This window comes from Quercus suber, unplaced genomic scaffold, assembly GCF_002906115.3.
Source record: "Quercus suber isolate HL8 unplaced genomic scaffold, Cork oak 2.0 scaffold_308, whole genome shotgun sequence".
Classification (NCBI taxonomy): domain Eukaryota; kingdom Viridiplantae; phylum Streptophyta; class Magnoliopsida; order Fagales; family Fagaceae; genus Quercus; species Quercus suber.
Window position 1 is genome coordinate 376,528 of NW_027069764.1, and position 19,319 is coordinate 395,846.

Sequence of the window (19,319 nt, forward strand, 5' to 3'; positions counted from 1 at the left end):
TCCATTTTAACTCCAATTTTGGCCCATAAACTACCATTTTGAAGAGAAAAATATGCCCTATGAGAAGGTCCAAAATTCAACTAGATCAAATGGTTGGATCAAAAAGTCAACCTTTTGACGACACTTGGTTAGGGTTTTGGCCTCAATTGCTATAAAAAGGGTTTTTAAATGTTGTGACCCCTTTATCCACCATCCAATCATATTATATTTATTTTTTACCCTTTTTGGCTTTGAAACTTATATTTTTGTACCTTTTTTCAATTTCTCTGAATTTTTTTTCTTTATTTTGGCACATGAATCAGGGCTGGACAAAATACGGTATCGACAAAGACAAAGGAGAGTTTGATTCATAAACTCATCTTTCACGCATAATTTTAAACTATAAAAATAAGAACTTAACTCACTAACCAACAAACTCTCCAATTACAAAGTAACAATTGAATTAATGAAATCACGTGACTTGCTCATCTTTTAACTAAAACAGGCACACTTGTTTAGAACTTAAGAGTTGAGATACGGTGTTGTGTTCCTCTTAATGAAACAACACGTCAAGACTCAAGACCAATGCATTTAATAAATTGGTGTGTTTTTCGCTCCTGTTCATCACAGTTTGCACACACAATTTGCAACACCCTATGATATGGTGCTTCAAAACCACTACTCTCTGCTTACTCTTTTTTTTTTTTCTTCATCTTATTTGCCCAAATAATTGGATTTAGAAATTTCAAATTTTAAAGGCATTTATCCCATCTATAAAATTGTTTGATTAAAGAGACTTAGCTGATTGGTTGCTACTAATTTGGTGGAGTTTGTATTATTTTGAAAATTAGATGAGGATCACCTATATGATGGTCACATTACATGAGTACAATTACACTTCAAAAATAATTAAATCAAGGCTAGTTGGCATAATTAACAATTGAATTTAGTTACCATGGTAAATGAGTGTTGATGTATCAAAGACTTGATCCTTGTGTTTCAAATAGCCATAACTACAAAATAAATAAATAAATAAAGAGAAAAGAAAAGCCACACACAAAACAAAGAAAGAAAGAAAGGAAAAAAAGAAAGCCAAGTGGGGGGAGGGGGCGGGGCTGGGCTAAGGGATAGGGTCTTCACCTCCATCCCATATGATGGGGCAAACTGCCTTGCCCCATGAGGCTTTATGGAGCCCTACTCTGCAAAATTTTACTTTGTGTGAAATTGTCACATCTTGCCCCACACCTATTAACAATTTTTTTTTAATAAAAAAACCAGCTGATATACTTGAAATTACAGTTAAATTTATTACATCAAATCAAATTAGTTTTTAGTAAGAATTAAATAATATTATCCAAAGCGTTTATCAATACAATATCACAATAAAATAAAAAGTCTTAATATCTATATATTAAATGCACAGTATAATACAAACTAATTCTTAAAAAAGAGAGTCGCCACTCTTAAACTATGTTTGGTTTGAGAGGAAGAAGAGGGAAAGGAAGAGAAATTATATGTTTTCCACTATTTGGATAGTGTGAGAGAAAAGAAAATGTATTAAATTTGTTAACAATCCTGTTACTTTGAGCCTACATTTTTCCCTTCCCCCTTGTTCATTTTCTCTTCTCTTCCACTCCTTTCCCTCAAACCAAACATAGGGTTAAAGTTTCAACAAATAAATAGAGAAATTCATCCAAAACCACTTTGCATCGACCTAACTTGTTTGACCAACCTTCAAACTTAGTGGATTAATGGCAACTCGCCAGCTCTAACGAGGGAATTGTTCTTGCCAAACAATAAAAGGTCATTAATTATTTGCTGTCTTGCATTCTTTCTCTATCTCAATTGTGCTCTCTCTTCAACTTCGTGCCATTTTTAGAAAGGAGCTCACCGTTAATTGGGCTTGCCAATATAGGGAAAGGGGTGCCGATCGAAATCCATTTTAGGTACTGTTGATTTGGTTTGAAATTCCTCCAAATTTTCTTGATTTGTGCTTCAATTGCTTGATGATGATGGGTGTGCGTGTCTACCATGTACTGGTGGGTAGCCTGTGGTGTGTGGAATTGGTTGTGCTACAAGTGTGGGTTTGCTTGATGATGGGTTCAATTTTTGTGGCTCTTTTTTCATTAATCTTGAATTAGAGTATCTATTTCAGTAGCTGATGCGGTTTATTGCTCAAAATCATCAATTTTCTTGACCCAGTTTCACATTTGTTTAACTGTGTTTGTTCATGTTTCTGGGTTTTAAACTGAACAACTCTGTTTTTTTTTTTTTGTTCAAGTTATATTGCATGATGGGTTTGTTCTAGTCAACCAACGATGGTTCTTTACAACCTATTGACTATTCCTTGTGTTGCATGTCAAGCATGTGGATCTACTACCACTCATGGAGTATCAAACTGTGAAAAATTATGCTATTATGTGTTACAGCTCTGAATGTTACCTACAAGAACTTAGTCCTTGAGGAAAGCATGTTAGTGTGAGTGCAATCTTGGATCATGGTCTGAGGGAAATGTGTTTTTGTTTTAAAAGTAAATATGTTTATGATACTTGTTGTTGATGGATATTGTTCTTTATGGTTGAATTTGCAAGGTGTAGCACCACCAAAAATAAGGCACCGGGTCAAGTTATGGTCCTAGGCATTGGATTTGGTATGATGTTTTTGTTCCAAAATGTGGATGAGATGTTAAATTTTGTAACTCAATTTAACTTATGTCAGTAGATGCATGCAAGGCAATGGTGGTTAAGATGAGTTGATTGCATGGCATTTTTTTGGGTTTTTGTGGAAATGGTTGTTGTAGTGGTGGTGGTGTCGTGAATGCGGTGGTGGCTCATTGTGGTGTGGTGGTGGTTGTATATGCTAAGAGGAGAGAGAAAAAATAAATATTTAAGTGAAGTAAGAAATAAAGTATTGAGTCTGATGTGTGTGCATACAAAATGTGGATATCTAAACTAGAAAAAGTAAATTTTTTTGGGCTAGTTTAAAAATTTGAGGAGGTTGATTTCAGAACCTTGTTTTGCACTGAGACTCTTCTTTATTTCATTCTCTCCCATGACCCACTTTCCCACCTTACTTGTATTTCACCCATTTTCCCTCACCATCTCCACCCCCCTTGTTGCCACTGTGCATTGACCCCACTGTCTTTTCTGGGTAACTTTATTTTTTGGTGCTTATATTGGCATATTCATTAGATTTATATGTTTATATTTTAAGCTTATTAGAGTGCACTTGTATTGGATTGTAGACTTGTCATAGTTGTAAAGAGAGATTATATATATGTAATTGTGTCAACTCCGTACTCATATTTACCAAAACTCAATTGATTTCCCCAACACCCCCCCCCCCCTACTCAAACTATGCTAAAGCCGAAAGTATTTTCTCCCACCCCACTTATCACTCATGTATTAGCTATGATCATGGATATAGATATGGATATTGGTACGGTAACGATACGGGTATGAGGATACAACATTTTTTTAAAAAATTTAGGATACGACAAGTAATTAATTAATTAATATTTATTTTTAGGTATATTTAAATATTTTTGTACATATTTTATGTTTATTTTAAGTTTTAAAATTAAGTAACAATATATCACATTCTATTGTTTTTAGGTGTAAATGCACTTTTAGTCTCTATATTTTGGTTTTTTTTTTTTTCATTTTGCTCCCTACATTTTAATTTTACCACTTTTAGTCCCTAAACCAATTAACGTGTGTTATTTTTGTCTTTTTCGTCAGTCAATCGACGGAAATAGCTGAGATGGCTACCGGAGGAATTAAAATATTATAAAAAATGCTACATCAGCACCTAATTTAAAAAAAAAAAAAAATTTATCAATTTTAAATAAATAAAAAAAGAAAAAACATAATTAAAAACAATAAGAACACAAAAACAAACCCAGAACCAACTAGAACCAAATACAAACTCAAATTTAAAAACACAAAGAACACAAAAACAAACAAAAAAGAAGGAATTCAAAATCCCAAAATGGCAGAACACACAAGAGCACAAACCCAAAAGAATCATACAAACCCAGAAATTAAACACAAAAAAATCATAAAAGAATATTGTAATAAAACTTGATTGCTCAACACAAACCCAACTCAACCACAAACCCAGCTCAAACACAAACCTAGAACCAACCCTTCCAAAACATTCTCAAACCTTCCCCTCTTTCTCTCTCTCTCTTTCGAAATTCTCACAAATATCTTTCAAACTCCATGGCTGGCCTCCTTCACTCATCACTGCCGCCACCAGCACAATCAGTGGTGGTTTTTTCTTTTCTTTCTCTGACCAACCCTCTTCTCTATATCTCTCGATTCACTCAAACTCATACCCAAATGGCTCAAGCTCATCCTCTCTAGATTCTATCTCACAGATCGGTGTCTTTCTCTCTTAAATCGGTGTTTTTCTCTCTCAGATCAGTGGGTCTCTGTCAAATCGGTGGGTCTTTCTCTTTCATCTCTCTATCTCTCTGCTCAATGGTGGAGATCACGATTGAGGTTGAGATAGATGGTCGTGTATTCCGATGATGGGTTTGTGGGTTATGATTTTTGTTGATTTGGGTTTATGGGTTGTGATTCCGATGAGTGGGTTTTCGAGTTGAAGATCTGGGTTTGTGGATTTGTGGCAGATTGGTGGGTTTGTGGGTTTTTGAGTTGGAGATTAGTGGGTTTATGGGTTTGTGGCGAAATGGTGGGATCTAGAGGATTGTGGAGATCAGTGGGTGTTCGAGTTAGAGATCAATGGGTTTGTGGGTTCAAATTTCTGGGTATGCAGATCTTGAACGACGCTTGATCCACAAAAATGAGATGTGGAGGTTAAAGGGCAAAATAGAGGGATTGAGCTGGGTTTGTGTTGGTTTGGTTGAGCTGGGTTTGTGGTTGAGCAATCGATTATAATATTACAATATTCTGGGTTTGTGTTTGGTTCTGGGTTGGTTTTGGGTTTGTTTTTGTGTTCTTATTGTTTTTAATTCTGTTTTTCTTTTTTTATTTATTTAAAATTGATAAATTATTTAAAAAAAAATTAGATGCTGATGTGGCATTTCTTATAATATTTTAACTCCTCCAACAGTCATATCAGCTATTTCCGATAGTTGACTGACAGAAATGATGAAAATAATACGCCTTAATTGGTTTAGGGACTAAAAGTGGTAAAATTAAAATATAGAGATCAAAGTGAAAAAAAAAACAAAATATAAAGACTAAAAATGTATTTACGCATTGTTTTTATTATCTAATGTTTGATTTTCTAATATGTCACAGATCCACATATGACATACCCATTCTCAGCAAAAAAATAAAAATAAAATAATATATATACTCTGAGTCACAGACCCATGAGGGCCAAGACAATGGGCCACACCACAACAAAACAAACATACCCATTCTCCCCCCAAAAAAAAAAAAAAACATAGAGGCGAGGTAGAGAGAGTGAGAGTTTGAGAGACTTACCGGCGGCAAGAAGAAGGAGGAGGAGCTCTTGTCGTGGGTCTGTCTGTGACGGCAAGGTCAGAGCAGAGTGGAGACTTTGATAATGTCCAATATGAGATATTGATAATGACCAATATTTTTGAGTGTATAATATGACCCCTTTCTTTTTCCTTATGATGCAGATTTCAACTGAATATTACATATTTCTTCTTCTATTGAATTCCTTTGTGTTCCGAACCTGTTAGAGAATTCAAAAAAGCTTTTACAAAATGAGTGCAGGTACCCTCTCTCTTTCTTTTTATTGTCCTATGCTTGGCTGCTTAGAGAAAGCAGAGAATATGAAATATGCAATTCTGCACTTCTGTTTTGTAATTTTTTTTTTATGGGAAAAAAGTGTTTAGGAGCTCATTCATGTAAGATAAACAATCATAGTAAGGTCAGCTAAGTGGAAAATGCCAACATTTCAATCCTTTTTGTGCTTCTTTTGGGATTTGGAGGTCATAGGGAAAATGGGTCCTTTGAAATATTGCGATATTGGGATTTTGATGCAAAAAAGAATGAAAATTGTGGATATGAGATTTGATAGCATTAATTCCAATTTGCTTAGGGATAAGATACAATCATTTGTGTTTATCTTCATTTGTATTGGAAATGTTTTGTGATTTTTATGTATGAAAAAGGGCATATTTCTCATCCATGGATTTTTGTCCATAATGGGTTTTTGGAGCTTGATTTGGTTGCTTGCTCTTTGCAAAGTAAAAAATTAGTAGAGAGGCTGTATATGGGGAAATCACCCAGTTTGGGAGGTGCAAGCAAATCCTCTGATATTGTGACCTCATGGAGTGTGTTAGGCGGTTTAGCAAATAATTTCTTGAGATTTTCCATATGATTATTGAGGGTGTTTATGCTACCTTTCATGGTTAGGTGGTTACAGAACAATTTGGCCATTGTGTCTCCTACTTATATGAGCCTTTTGGTTTAGCTATGGTAGATTTATTCTATTAAATCTTTAAACCTGGAAAAGGGGTTCTAATCATTGATTTATTGGAATGGGGAATTACTTTTGCTTTTGTACATATTGGTCTCTAATTCTTTAAACTCATAGTAATTAACTAATTATTATGAGAGCAGTTAAACTTCTTCCAGCCTTACTGATCAAACAGATGCCACATCCACATGTCTGTTGAAGTTCTTATATATTTCATCATTTGTAGATTAGAGCTTCTTTCTTATTGGATCTTTTAGATAGTGTTAGATGAGAGATTAGAAGAAAAATTATTATTGATTTATATGAGATCCCAGGTAGGAAATAGCGCTATAAAATAGTTGTGGCAGAAAAAAAAACATTGGTTTTCATCAAATAATCAGATTTGCAGTCATGAAAAGCAATAACGATTACACTGCCAGTAGTAAGATTAGAAACTGCACATGATGAGAAAACGTGTTTGTAATTGTTTATGAAATCACAATTGTAATCCAAATGTCTGCAGTTATACTGCTTTTAAGGGTATAAATGAAATAGAGAAACAAAATTTTTAGTTTTATGGTTTACCAAGTGGAAAAAACTGGTCATATTATCTTTCTAGGCACCAAACCTAAACAACTTTAGCGCCTCACCCCACTCAAGTGGATCCAGTTGTCCAAGACAGCACAAGTTTTAGGGTTCTAATAAAATCTTTCTTCTTCTCAGAGCAAGTAAGATTGTCACTCTTCAATACTCTGCCTTTATGGACCTAATATATTCTATGCCACTTAAGGGTGAGAGACATGACAAAATTTGTTTGAAGTCAGCAAAGAATACGGTTTTAAGGTGCTTGAATGCTATTTCTCCCTTTCCTTGACTCCTGGCATTCTTTTTCTGTGGAAGCTTGTGTGGCGTTCAAAGATTCTTCCTAGGTTAGTTTTCTTTTCTTGGACTGCATCCTTAGGAAAGGTATTAACTGTTGACAACTAATGGAATAGAGGTGTTACTATTGTGGATTGGTGCTTTATGCGCAAATGAGTGGGGAGCATGCGGATCATCTTTTTCTTCATTGTCCCATTGCTGTTGAGTTATGGACAATGGTGTGAAATTTGTTTGGTCTTCTATGGGTTATGCCACATAGTGTCACTGATTTATACTCAGCTTGGCAAGGTCCTTTCAGCAAACATTGAAACATAGTTTTCTGGAGGCCTGTGCCATGCTGTGTCCTGTGGTGTCTTTGGTGGGAAAAGAATGCAAGATGATTTGAGGGAAGTGAACAGTCAATACTCAAGATTAATTCTCTTCTTCTTCACTCCTTTCTGGATTGGAGTATTGCTTTTAACTCCATTCTTTGTTCTAATTTATTAGATATGTTAGAGCGTTGTAATTTGAGAGTTTGATGTACTGCTACTCAATTACACCACTAGTGTACATGGGTATTCTCTTTGTTTATTAATAAACTTTCATTACTTATCAAAAAGAAGAAATACTCTTCTTCTTTACATTTTGATTTTTTTTAAAGGAAAAAAAAAAAAATCGTGATACCCTCATACGGTTGTTGAGAACATTGTGAAAAAATAGGAGAATTAAACTGAAAAAACATTTTAAAATTTGATTCTAAATCTCTTATTCTGTTTGTTGATTTCATTACCACATAATGAAACCTACACAGTGAATTAAAAATCCAACAGTTTATCTGCAGTTAACAGGGTAGGATTGAAAATGAATCGTTTCTTTAACTTTAATTACTAATTTGGTCCTCCAACTGTTGGGAAAAATTCAATTTGGGTCCTTAACTATTAATTGTGTCAATTTTGTATGTCAACTATTAATTGTTTCAATTTTCTTCTTCAACTTTTAAAATCAAGTTAATTTCATCCTTAGTTTCTGCTCAGATAAAATTCTTAATGGGATATGTCATAACCACTCTTATGAACAATATTGAAAGATAATCCCGTTAAGATTTTAATGGAGAGGAGACCCAAGGATGAAATTGACTTGATTTTGAAAGTTGAGGGACAACATTGACAATTAATAGTTGAGATGCCAAATTAAACTTTGTCTAATAGTTACTGGACCAAATTAGTAATTTAACCTTTCTTTTATCTCTGTAAGTTTTATGATCCTTAGTTTGGTTTCTAAGTAAATTGTAGATGACAATATTGATATATATAAAAAAAAAAAAAAAACAAAAAAAATCAATGGAGTTTTCTTTTTGTTTGCTTGCTAAGAAAACTGAGGAAAAGAAAAGTTAATACATATCTTTGTGTTTTGGCTTCCAATAAATTGGAAAGTTTTGGCTTAAGGAAGAAGAGAAGTTTTATCAATGTGCTTGTGGGCTTATATCTTTTGTTGATTAAGTAAAAATTAGGAAAAGCATATTTGTTTCTAGGAAGTTGTATGCCCATGGCAACCTCCCCAATGAGAGTATTTGTGTATGATTATTTCTAGTGATCTTACTTGGTTCTTATGGAAATTCTGACTTATGAGGATAAACTACATCTTCTTATGAGAATTTTGGTTTGAGAAATATTTTTAATTCTTTGAATCTTTTAATAGTTTTACTTGTACCTGTATACCTAGAGAAACCAACACAATGTAGAAAATTTTTGCTAGCCTTTGTAGTGATACTGATATAAGCTGAACTATTGTTCTGTTGTGAAGTGGATGGAAAGGTGATTCCCGTAGAGGATTCATTTGGGTGTTTTTGAATAAAATTCTAAATTTTTGAGAAATTTTTTTTTCCTTTTTTTAAGAATAGCTGACAGATGGAAGTAATTAAGTTTACAAATTTTACTTTCTTCTTTTCTTTTCCTACTGTTATTATGCAACACCAAATAAAGGCTGTAAGATTCTATTATTCTGGTTATTTTAAAATATGAATGTTAATGCCCACCATGCTAGAAAACAAGGTTCGGTACTCCTATGTAAGTGAATGACGTCTTCTCCCTTTTTTTTTTTCCCCCTGCAATTGTCTTTTGATAGGAATGAACCGATCACAAGGGCTCTCATCTCTGAAGCGTAAACAGCCTGACTCAAAATCACCTATTGAGTCTTTGACAGAACATGAGCGTATCCTTTATAATCTGATCCGAAGCAAGCAAGACATGGCTATTTGGACAAGAGACATGAAACGAGAAACAAACATCCCTGACAATGTGCTTAACAAATCCCTCAAATCACTTCAAGCTAAGAAACTGATAAAAGAGGTTGTAACCATCCAAAATAAAGGCAGAAAACACTATATTGCAACAGAGTTTGAACCATCAAAGGAAATCACTGGTGGAGCTTGGTATGTTGAGGGGAGCCTCGATACAGAGTTTATAAACTTTTTGAAAAAGCACTGTGTCAAGATCATTTATGAGCAAAAGATTGTTACACTGGAGGAAATTTTGGACACGATAAGGAGGAGTAGAGCCTTCAATGTTGAGTTCACAGCGCAGCAAATTGAAGAGATTGTGAATGCTTTGGTTTTGGACAATGAGATATTGGAGGTGAAGAGTACTGGAATGGGGGAGTTTAATTCTATTCCTATTGGGAAAGTTTGTTATAGATGCGCAAGCAAAGCAGGCCTTAAAGCGGAACCGAAAATTGGGGCCATGGCTTCAATTCCATGCGGAGTTTGTCCACAGATAAGTCTATGTACACCGGATGGAATAATTTCCCCAACGACCTGTGTATACTACACTAAATGGTTGGATTTCTAATTTGCTTGTGTATCACTGCAACGTTTCTGAATCTAAGATGGGTTTATAGAGTTCTTCTCCTTTCCTTTATCGCCTTTTTGTTTGGGGTATAGGCTGCATAATTTAGTGCCTCACGATTTTGTCTATGAATTCAAGGTAAAAAATATATTTGAATTTTCTATTACTTCTTGCATCTCTTTTTGGATTGTTGGTGACAATTACAATGCAGCAATTCTGTCATTTTCACATGTTTATGATGGCTTGAAATTATAATTAGATCATCCTGACGGCATCTTAGGATATGTTATTCCTGCTTTAGTCTAAAGATTGATAAGAGTAATTTTATTGTGAAAGGAATATTGGGGAGAAAATTTGAAGGGATAGGATTTTCTTTTTCTTTTTCTTTTTCTATTGCATTTAAAGTACCACTTTTGATATGCTGAGCTGAATTAGCAAATTTTGATTGTAAAGAAACTCAAAAATGAACTAAATCAGTTAAGTTTTTCCTTTTAAAGAAGGAAATCCTTCATAAAACTTGAACTTGACATTGTCAGAATGCTAACTGCAGTAATTCAGGTTACTTAAATGAACTAAATGATCAATGGAAGGAAATCCTTCATAAAACAACTCAACATTGTCAAAATGCTAACTGCAGTAATTCAAGTTACTTAAATGTACCAAATCATTGATGTATGTTTACCTTTTCAATCGGGGAAATCCTTCTTGAGGCAACTTGACATTGTCAAAATGCTAAATACAGCAATTTAAGTTACTTGCTATTATCTGGACAGCTGGCTGAGCTAATGGGAGAGAATTTCACGAAGGATTTCCTTCTTTAAAAGAAAAAAAATTTGTGTAATCCTTATGACTGCTGCCAATGCAGCTTGAGTTTTATCTTATATGTAATTTTCATTAGAGATTTGAAAGTTTTAATGATTTCCGCAGAGTATTAGGATTAAAGTAGATTCAATAAAAATAATGTAAAAGGTAGTCCCATAAAAGTGATGATATACTAATCAAAATCCTACCATCTAACATGTGAAAGTTTTTTGTGAAATTTTTGTGTCTATAGCATTGTTGAATAAATCTTGTTTAGCTGTTGTGGTTAGATACCATAAAGGTGAGAGCAAAAAGAAATGGGATGATTGAAGACATAGCCATTGAAGAGGGCTTTACTCAAGGAGTAGCCAAAGTGGGATTTGAAGACCCAAGGAGTTCAGTCTGCTGGGAAATTCTGCAGATCATGGAAGATTGAGGGGCGCTGTGGAATTTCCTTTAAACTTTTAAACCTACTACGCAGTGGTTGAATTATACAGTATATCTTTTAATGAGTGGAGGAAAACATTGTCCAATTTATATGATGGGTATTTAATATAGTTCAAGGAACCATAAACGTGCAACGAATTTGAATTAGAAATAGGGCTCGGTAAAACCTTTCACAGTGCTTCCTTGACTCATAAAAGAGTGTATGCTCCTCTAGTAATGATTCAAAAAAAATTTCAGAGAGATAGAGAGGGCATGGAGAAGCTGAGACTTGAGAGATCACTAACTAGCCAAACATTTGTCATTTGCCTTGAAATGATTCTTCCTAAAAGGGAGACAGCTGGAAGACCCAAACTTGTTTAATCTTGCTCTGTTTATTTCAATCTTTTGTGAATATAGGTTTTCACTTTTTTTATTTTTTTATTTTTATTTGGTAGTATTCGGAAAAAAAAAATCAACCAAAAGCCTGTTAAAATATAACTCATCTTAAAGTAAAGTATTAAAAACAACTCTATCTCATTTTGAAGTAACTACCAAATATAGAAAAATGAAATAAATTTTCACATTGTTGAGGGTCATTTCTGTAAAGCCAGCCCAACCCAGTGAAGCAGGCAATAAGAGTGGCAGGCATGAAATAAGACTGTTAGGCCCAAGCGGCAGAAAAGGTAGGACACAGGCCCATAACATGAATAAATGGGTCTTGAGGAAGTAAGTGGGCCCAATGGGCCCGGAAAGAAAGAAATGACATCCATGGGCAATGTATGTTATGAAAAAGCAAAAATGGGCCGTGGCAGGCCCAAGGCAATGTAAACAAAGAAAGTAGGGGATAATGGCAAGCCCATGAACCCCAAGGATGAGAACGAGGAAATTGGGCCGAGGAAGCCCAATTGAGTTAGTAAATGCCCATGGGATACAAAGTTAGTAAATAGACTAAGGAAGTCCAAAAGAAGTAAATGGGCTGGATAAGCCCAAGTGAAAAGAGAGGGACATTGGAGCCCACGAGAAAGAACACCAGTGGCCATATTAAGCCACTGGGGGAAAGAAAGGAATGGCAAGCCTGAAAAGAGGCCTAGCAGGAACAAATTGCCACGGCAGGAAAGGCCAAACAACACGGTGGGAAAAGAATTGGGTTGAAAAGAACACAAGGCCCAGTACTTGGCAAATCCCAGGCCCTATAGGGACAGGAAATCAGAGCAGTAACTCGCAGGAAGCCAGAAATGGACAGCAGGCGATGCAAGCAATGTCTCCAGCCCACGGCAGATGCATGAACAGCAGGTAGCCTTCAGACATAAACCACGCGCAAGGCCCAAACACCACCAGCCTGTACCCAGCCAATACAAGGCATGGTAGGGTCATGGGTCAGAGGTAAGAGGGCATGGTTTGGAGGTGGGGAGAGGGGAAGACCTGTTTTGAGGTCCCTGCTTAGACTCTTTTGGGGAATACGTTCTGCTGAGATGGCATATCACCTAAAAGAGGCAAGGCTGAGTGGGGACCAATAGGTGCATGCCATGAGGGATAGGAGAGAGAAACATCACTGCGGCAGGACAAGGTGCCGCGGCGGACTAACAGACAAAACGTTATCTGTGTCTGTGACAGAGGGGCTCGCAGACAGCAGTAAGGGTCTGCGAGTGCGCCCAGACCAGACGAAAAACGATTAGAGGGTAGAATAGTAAAGAATCGATCTCGGTAGGCTTTATAAAAGGGCGCCTCTACCATGTGCAAAAACAAGAATAGGCACGAGAGCAATACAACGCAACTTAAAAAGAGAATACTCTGTAACTTGCTTAGAAAAACATAGGAGGATAATACTAAAAAAACGACCAAAGTGGAAATTACTAAGAAAGGATTAGAAAAGAAAGAGAGAAAGAGAGAAAAAACGGAGCGAGTGAGAGTGGCATGCATCGATAGGCCCCTTCCCTTCTCTCCCTCTCGAATCACTGCTCTCTTCTACAGTTATTTTGAGAAGTGTCCATTCAGGTCCGCCTCCCTCAAACCTATTAACTTCCACGGCAGGAATCTCGTTTTCCTTTCCTCGGAGGTTAATTGTGTTGAGAAGGGGCGTTCTTTCTCTTTGGCCTTACTCCTGCAGGCCAAACTGAATTTATTTACATAAACTGTGGATTAAATCTTCGTTACCATTTGCCCTTACTATTTATTTGTCAAAAAATTGCTAAATGTTATTGTAGTTTGGTCATTTCTTATTAGAAGAACTATCTAGTCATTCCAGAACACATAAGTTTGCTTTATCAATTATATCTGCCTGCCGCAAGCTCTTCGCTGGAACAACCTAGTCTGCGGTAAGTACCCTCCTGGCAGACGAGGCATAGTTCGCGTACAAACCGGCCAAGTTGAGTTCTAGTTGGCCCGGTCTCGACTCCTGCAACCCAGAACACTTGGGCCTACATTCACAAAGGACCAGCCCGACCCAACATAGCAAAAAAGGCCCCCACATTAAATTAGCGACTCCGTTGGGGAGTTAAGAAATAGTTCAGGGATAATAGCTCTCGCAAACAGATGCCTCTAAAGTCTAGAACTATGTGCAACATGAGTGCTGTACCCTCACAAGCAGAGTCCAGGCCTACAACGCCCTAGCCTAATCATGCAAAAGGTGCTAACGAGATGGAGGCTGGACCACAACCTCCTCCGAGGATCCCCGCAGACAATCCCAACACCTTCATTGAAGTATTGCAGGCCTTACAGCATTCATAACAGCAAATGATGGAAGAAATTCGTCAACTAAAGATGGATAGGACAAAAGAAAAAGGAAGTCAGCATGATCCAAAACACGGGGCAGAAGAGACATTAGTAGGTGGTGTCCCACAGATTCTGGATCAACGTTTTATTACTATAGCAGAAGTAGCAACTCTTCTAGAGCAAGAGAGAGCCAGAGGGCCAAAAGAGAGATTTTACGCACGTAGACCCCCATACCCTCTAAGGGTGCTCAGCAAACCATACCCCGAGAGGTATGAACCGCGAGTATTCGCACAATATGACGGCAGAAAGGGAAGTGCTGTTGAGCACGTAAGCAAGTTCATTGATACGCTTGGCCCTTATGCCGCAGACGAGGACTTGTGTCTTCGAGAGTTTTCTAAGTCATTGTGTGATCGGGCTTATACCTGGTACATTGGCTTGAAGCCAGGATCGATCCCAACATGGGATGATATGGTGGATGTATTTTGTACCAAGTACTTTCACGGAGAAGAAACGGTGACGCTTGCAACGTTGCAAGCGACTAAACAAAGAAATGGTGAAGACTTGATGGAGTACATCAAGAGATTTAGGGACATAGCACTCGACTGCTATGACCACTGTGAGGAAAGGACGCTGGTAGAGATGTGCATGACGAATATGATCAGGGAATACAGGGCAGTCCTTGAAAACCTTGAAATCTCTCAGTTCGCGCAGTTGTTACAAAAGGCAAGAAAAACTGCCCAGTCTGTAAAGCCAACCACGGACAAAAGAAGTGCCCCGCAAGCCACGGCGGTATCCACCAGTGAACAGAGAAGGAAAATTGAAGGGAAAGAATACGATACTCTCCTGTCAATACCATGCACCACGAAGGAGTTAGACGTACTGCTGGACAAATGGATAGCGAATGGCGTTTTCAAACCTAACCAGGTTGCTAGGGAGCCCACCGAGGAAGAAAGGAGGGACCCACGTTTTTGTCGATTACACAACTATGTCCAACATGCCACCACAGAGTGTTGGGCACTTCGCAGACTAGTGCACCGCAGGATAAAGGAAGGAACTCTAGAATTGTCCCAACAGGAAGTCCAAAGAAACCCACTCCTAAACCATAAAGGGAAAGGTGTAGCAGCAGTAGTAATTTAAGCTGACCCAGGAGAAGACGAAGAAGAAAACATGGCTTTGCCTGCGGCGGCCATTACCACTCTACAATAGAGTTCCAAGTTCAGAAATTTGTTTGATCAGCTGGGACTCTCAACAAAGGAAAGAAAGGTAGCCACAGAGGCCCTGGTGAGCATCGCCTCTGCTGTAGGAGTAGAATGCCTGTCGGCAGAAATATCAGATGAAAGGGCTCTCTTGCAAGAGTCAACCGAAATCACCTTCAGTGATGAAGATATGGAAGTGGGGTATCCAGACCACAGGAGACCTTTGTACTTGGCGGCATCCATAAATCAAATCCCCATAAAGAGAGTTTTAGTAGATACAGGTGCTTCAGTGAATCTCATTCCATTGAGTACTCTGCAGGTAGCAGGAATTTCAGAAAGGAAGATCCAAGGGTGTTCAATGGAAGTGACAGGATTCGGTGGGAGAGGAGAGTACACCGCAGGCCATATCCAGTTATGGTTAAAAGTGGGACTCATAGCTTCTCTAGCTCGGTTCCACGTGGTAAAAATGGAAGTATCATACCACATGCTCTTGGGACGACCATGGTTACATAAACACAGATTAGTTCCATCCACCTACCACCAATGTGTCACGACCTAAACCTGTACTTCAGGATTTAGAGCATGACCGGCATGTTAATATCAAGTTTACCTCAATACTAACACGAACCAACCTGATCTAAAAGTGCTTATCAAGAATTTGTTTCTTGAATTCCTGCTTATTTTCTAACATAAAACCATAATATACAAAAAAATGATGAAAACCTAAAATTTCATTTCCTTTGAACTTGGAAAGATTACCACTTGGCTAAAATGTCAGGTATTCATGCAAATATTACATAGCTAAACGTTTAGCAAACTCTTATTACAAACCTAACCCCAAAGACATACAACCGGGGTTTAAAACAAACTAAGATACTAAATTACATATGTGCTCAAGAATCAAGTACATCTTGATTCATCCTATACAACAAAAGAGCTAACTACTGTACAACAAAAACTAACTATACATTCTAACAAACGAGAAAACACCGAATCCTTGCCACCTCTAATACTCTCGCTGCTTCCAGGAAGAACCTATGCACTGAAATATAAAAGGGTGAGCTACGAAGCCCAATAAAGTTTTTAAGCTCCATGGGCCCTTGATAAGAATACATGTAAATTAAATATTTTATGGATATGCCAGCTTTGATAATACAACTTCATACTATTCACGTTGTTCTCAAAATAACGTATGAACTTTCAATTAAAATACTTCATTTCCCCTTCATATAATAATAAAAGGGCATAAGAAGAACATAAACATAATTCCGTTATCTTATTTTTAGAAAGACTATAAAATGTTTCATTATAGCTTCTTTTTCATGAGAGCCTTTAACTTCATAATGCATTTAAATAAAATCATTCTCTCATGATCAATCACATAATATAGCTATTAATGACATATTGGTTATTCCATATCTGATAAGTCTGTACAGAGAAGGCCTCATCACATTTGGTTGCCCTTGTGTGTATGATATTGTCCTCTTTGAGAGGCCTGATGGCACATCTCCTCAAGGTTTTATTCCTCCCCGCCGTCCGTACACATTGGGGAGAAGGCCTTGTTCAGATTAGAGTTACGGGCAACCCCATTTCCTCTATTTTAAATGGCCAAACAGATAACATTTTCCATGGAAAGCCAATAATTAACCTCTACTGGCTGAGTTCAGCACATAACAATGGAATAACCCGAATACTATATTTCCATACTTATACATTTTATTAAAATTTCTTATTTTGCATAATATTCCATAATAATAGCATATCCATCTCATTTTTAAATATTATGTTCGTGATATAGATAATGGCATCAATATGCTAAAATTTTCATGTATATAAGCTTGCACAACTCACGAACATATATTTTACTTAAACCAGGCTTATATGTAATATCTTTAATTAAAAATTTTTAATGCATAATACTTTTGAAATAATCTTTATACTTATCAAAAGTACATATCTCAAATCCCTTACCTGAAAGCCGAAGACGCGAGAGATTGTACAAGAGGAGCTCAAGTGTCCGTGTTCTTGTTCTCGTCACCTAAATGAAAAACCAAAACTTATTATTGACAACCTCTTCCTAAGTATTTAAACCTATACCCCAATCATATCCTAACTCTCAAACTTAAGAAAATCTTAATTCCCATAACAATAAGTTCCCCAAAGCATATGATACAATCATCAAACATATTATGCATCAAAACAATAGAGAAACCAAGGCACAAAATTTATATATGATTCAAACATACCAAAGAATGAGCATATTAAATTATAGCTCAAAAAATTCAACCTAGCTTCAAAATTAAATCCACAAAGTCAGAGTTATACTACCCTGTGTACTGGTCATTACAGCAGCAAAAGCCCCATTTGTAAAATACGAATGGGCTGCTAAAACACATCCAAAAGTCATGAAATTTTATCTAACTACTCCCCTGTATGTCCAGTGTATTGCATACCATAAAAATTTCGGATTCAAAGCATAAAACCATGATTTATTAAAAATCATACAAGACAACGTGTTCAAATCTGTCCTGGCAGAAACTCATGCAACTTAAAAATTAAACCATTATTTTTCTACTCATCCAATTGCTGTGAGACCACTTCCATAACAACCATATATGTCCTATAATTCATAAAAACTACTCCTTGCATCCTAATTCACAGCAAATGATTTAATACAGAATTTTCTTTTTGTAAACATCGAATCTGTCACAGTGACAGCTTCAGCACATATTCTTTCTAAAATCATCAACAAATAGCATTTGACCTTAATTTCATCTAGGTATTTTTATACCTATACAATACTTATTAAAATACCCTAATAAGCATCCAATAGACCATAACACCATCACTCTTTCAACTTACAAAAACAGAATCACAAGTTCAGCCTAGAAATCAGAACAGAGGATAAAGAATGAAAATAAACAAACAATCACATTATCCAAGTACACAAAATCAGATGAGGTTTAATTTACTTACCCTCACACTTTGAAGATGAAATCTTAGTTTTTAGGCTCTTGATTTTCTTCTTTAGAGTGAGATTTCTATGATTTTTGGAGAAAAAGAGAGAGAGAGGTTTGGCCGTGTAGGAGCAAAAGGAAATGAACAAAAAGAACAAGGAAAGATGAACCTAGAAGCTGTTCTGGAGCAGCAAAAGAAGGATAAGAGCATCTCCAACAGATTCTCTAAATTTTTGTACTATTTGAAGAATGAACAGTGATTTTTACCTTTAACTACCCACTTTTTCAAATATACTTTCCAGCAGATTCTCTATCCCATTCTCTATCTCATTTAAATATTATTTCTTTATTCATTCTTTATTCTTTTTTTAACAACTACACATCTTCCAACATTTTTTTTATTCAATACCTGATTATTATAATAGAAAAAAATATTTGAATGATGAATAGTAAAAGCTACAGTGTTCTCTACTTATAGAGAAGCACTGTAGCAACTCTACTCTAAAAAATAGAGATAGAGAAGCTGTTGGAGTGGGTTTTAGGAGTGTTGATGCTCTAAATTTGGCTTTAAAGAAGCCATTGGAGATGCTCTAAGAACATTGACTTTGGGGGTGGAATACGTGTGATGCTAGGAAGAAAAATATCACACCCACCTTTTTCCAACTTTTGGTAATTATAATATTCACCCCTTATAAGCATATATATCTAGAAAGTCCCACACAGTAATATAACTTTTCATATATATCCCTACCTTTATAAACTTCTTTCTACAACATTAAAAAATGGCATGAATCTTCTATAATATCACAAAATCAAAGTTTCATGCACTTAAAAGTAATTAAGATAACAAAATGCATATAAACTCATAAGTTAATTATGTAATTAGGTTGGGGTGTTACACAATGTGTGAAAGGACGGATGAACGGCAGGATGGTGCGCATAGCAGCGAATCACTCACCATTTGAGCAGGCAGAAGCTCACCTAGTAGAAACCATGTTCTACGATCAATGGGCGCCATCCGGGGAAAATTCAGTGTCAAGGCCATGAGGTACCTTCGTGCCTAAATGGAGAGACATCCAGGACGATCCCGAGCTCGACCTAAGGGAGTTGCTGGCCGGAAAAAGGAAGAGGAAGGAAGCGCC

At 36.5% G+C, this 19,319-nt stretch overlaps 2 protein-coding genes and 1 long non-coding RNA gene across 3 annotated transcripts; 2 read left to right on the forward strand and 1 right to left on the reverse strand.

Moving 5' to 3' along the window:
- Positions 1-5,385: 5,385 nt before the first annotated feature.
- Positions 5,386-10,157, forward strand: LOC111983281 (uncharacterized). Its single transcript, XM_024014944.2, has 3 exons — positions 5,386-5,494; positions 5,600-5,696; positions 9,367-10,157. Exons 2-3 carry the CDS (start codon positions 5,687-5,689, stop codon positions 10,086-10,088), a joined length of 732 nt encoding a protein of 243 aa, XP_023870712.1. The 5' UTR covers positions 5,386-5,494; positions 5,600-5,686; the 3' UTR covers positions 10,089-10,157.
- A 3,915-nt stretch (positions 10,158-14,072) lies between these two features.
- Positions 14,073-15,779, forward strand: LOC111983278 (uncharacterized). Its single transcript, XM_024014943.1, has 2 exons — positions 14,073-15,152; positions 15,261-15,779. The coding sequence occupies exons 1-2, from the start codon at positions 14,073-14,075 to the stop codon at positions 15,777-15,779; spliced, it is 1,599 nt and encodes a 532-aa protein (XP_023870711.1).
- Positions 15,780-15,949: 170 nt separating this feature from the next.
- LOC111983286 (uncharacterized) lies at positions 15,950-18,389 on the reverse strand. Its single transcript, XR_002879884.2, has 3 exons — positions 18,197-18,389; positions 17,192-17,258; positions 15,950-16,262 (listed from the first exon to the last, which is right to left on the reverse strand). It is a non-coding gene; the product is annotated as an uncharacterized LOC111983286 (long non-coding RNA).
- Positions 18,390-19,319: the final 930 nt, after the last annotated feature.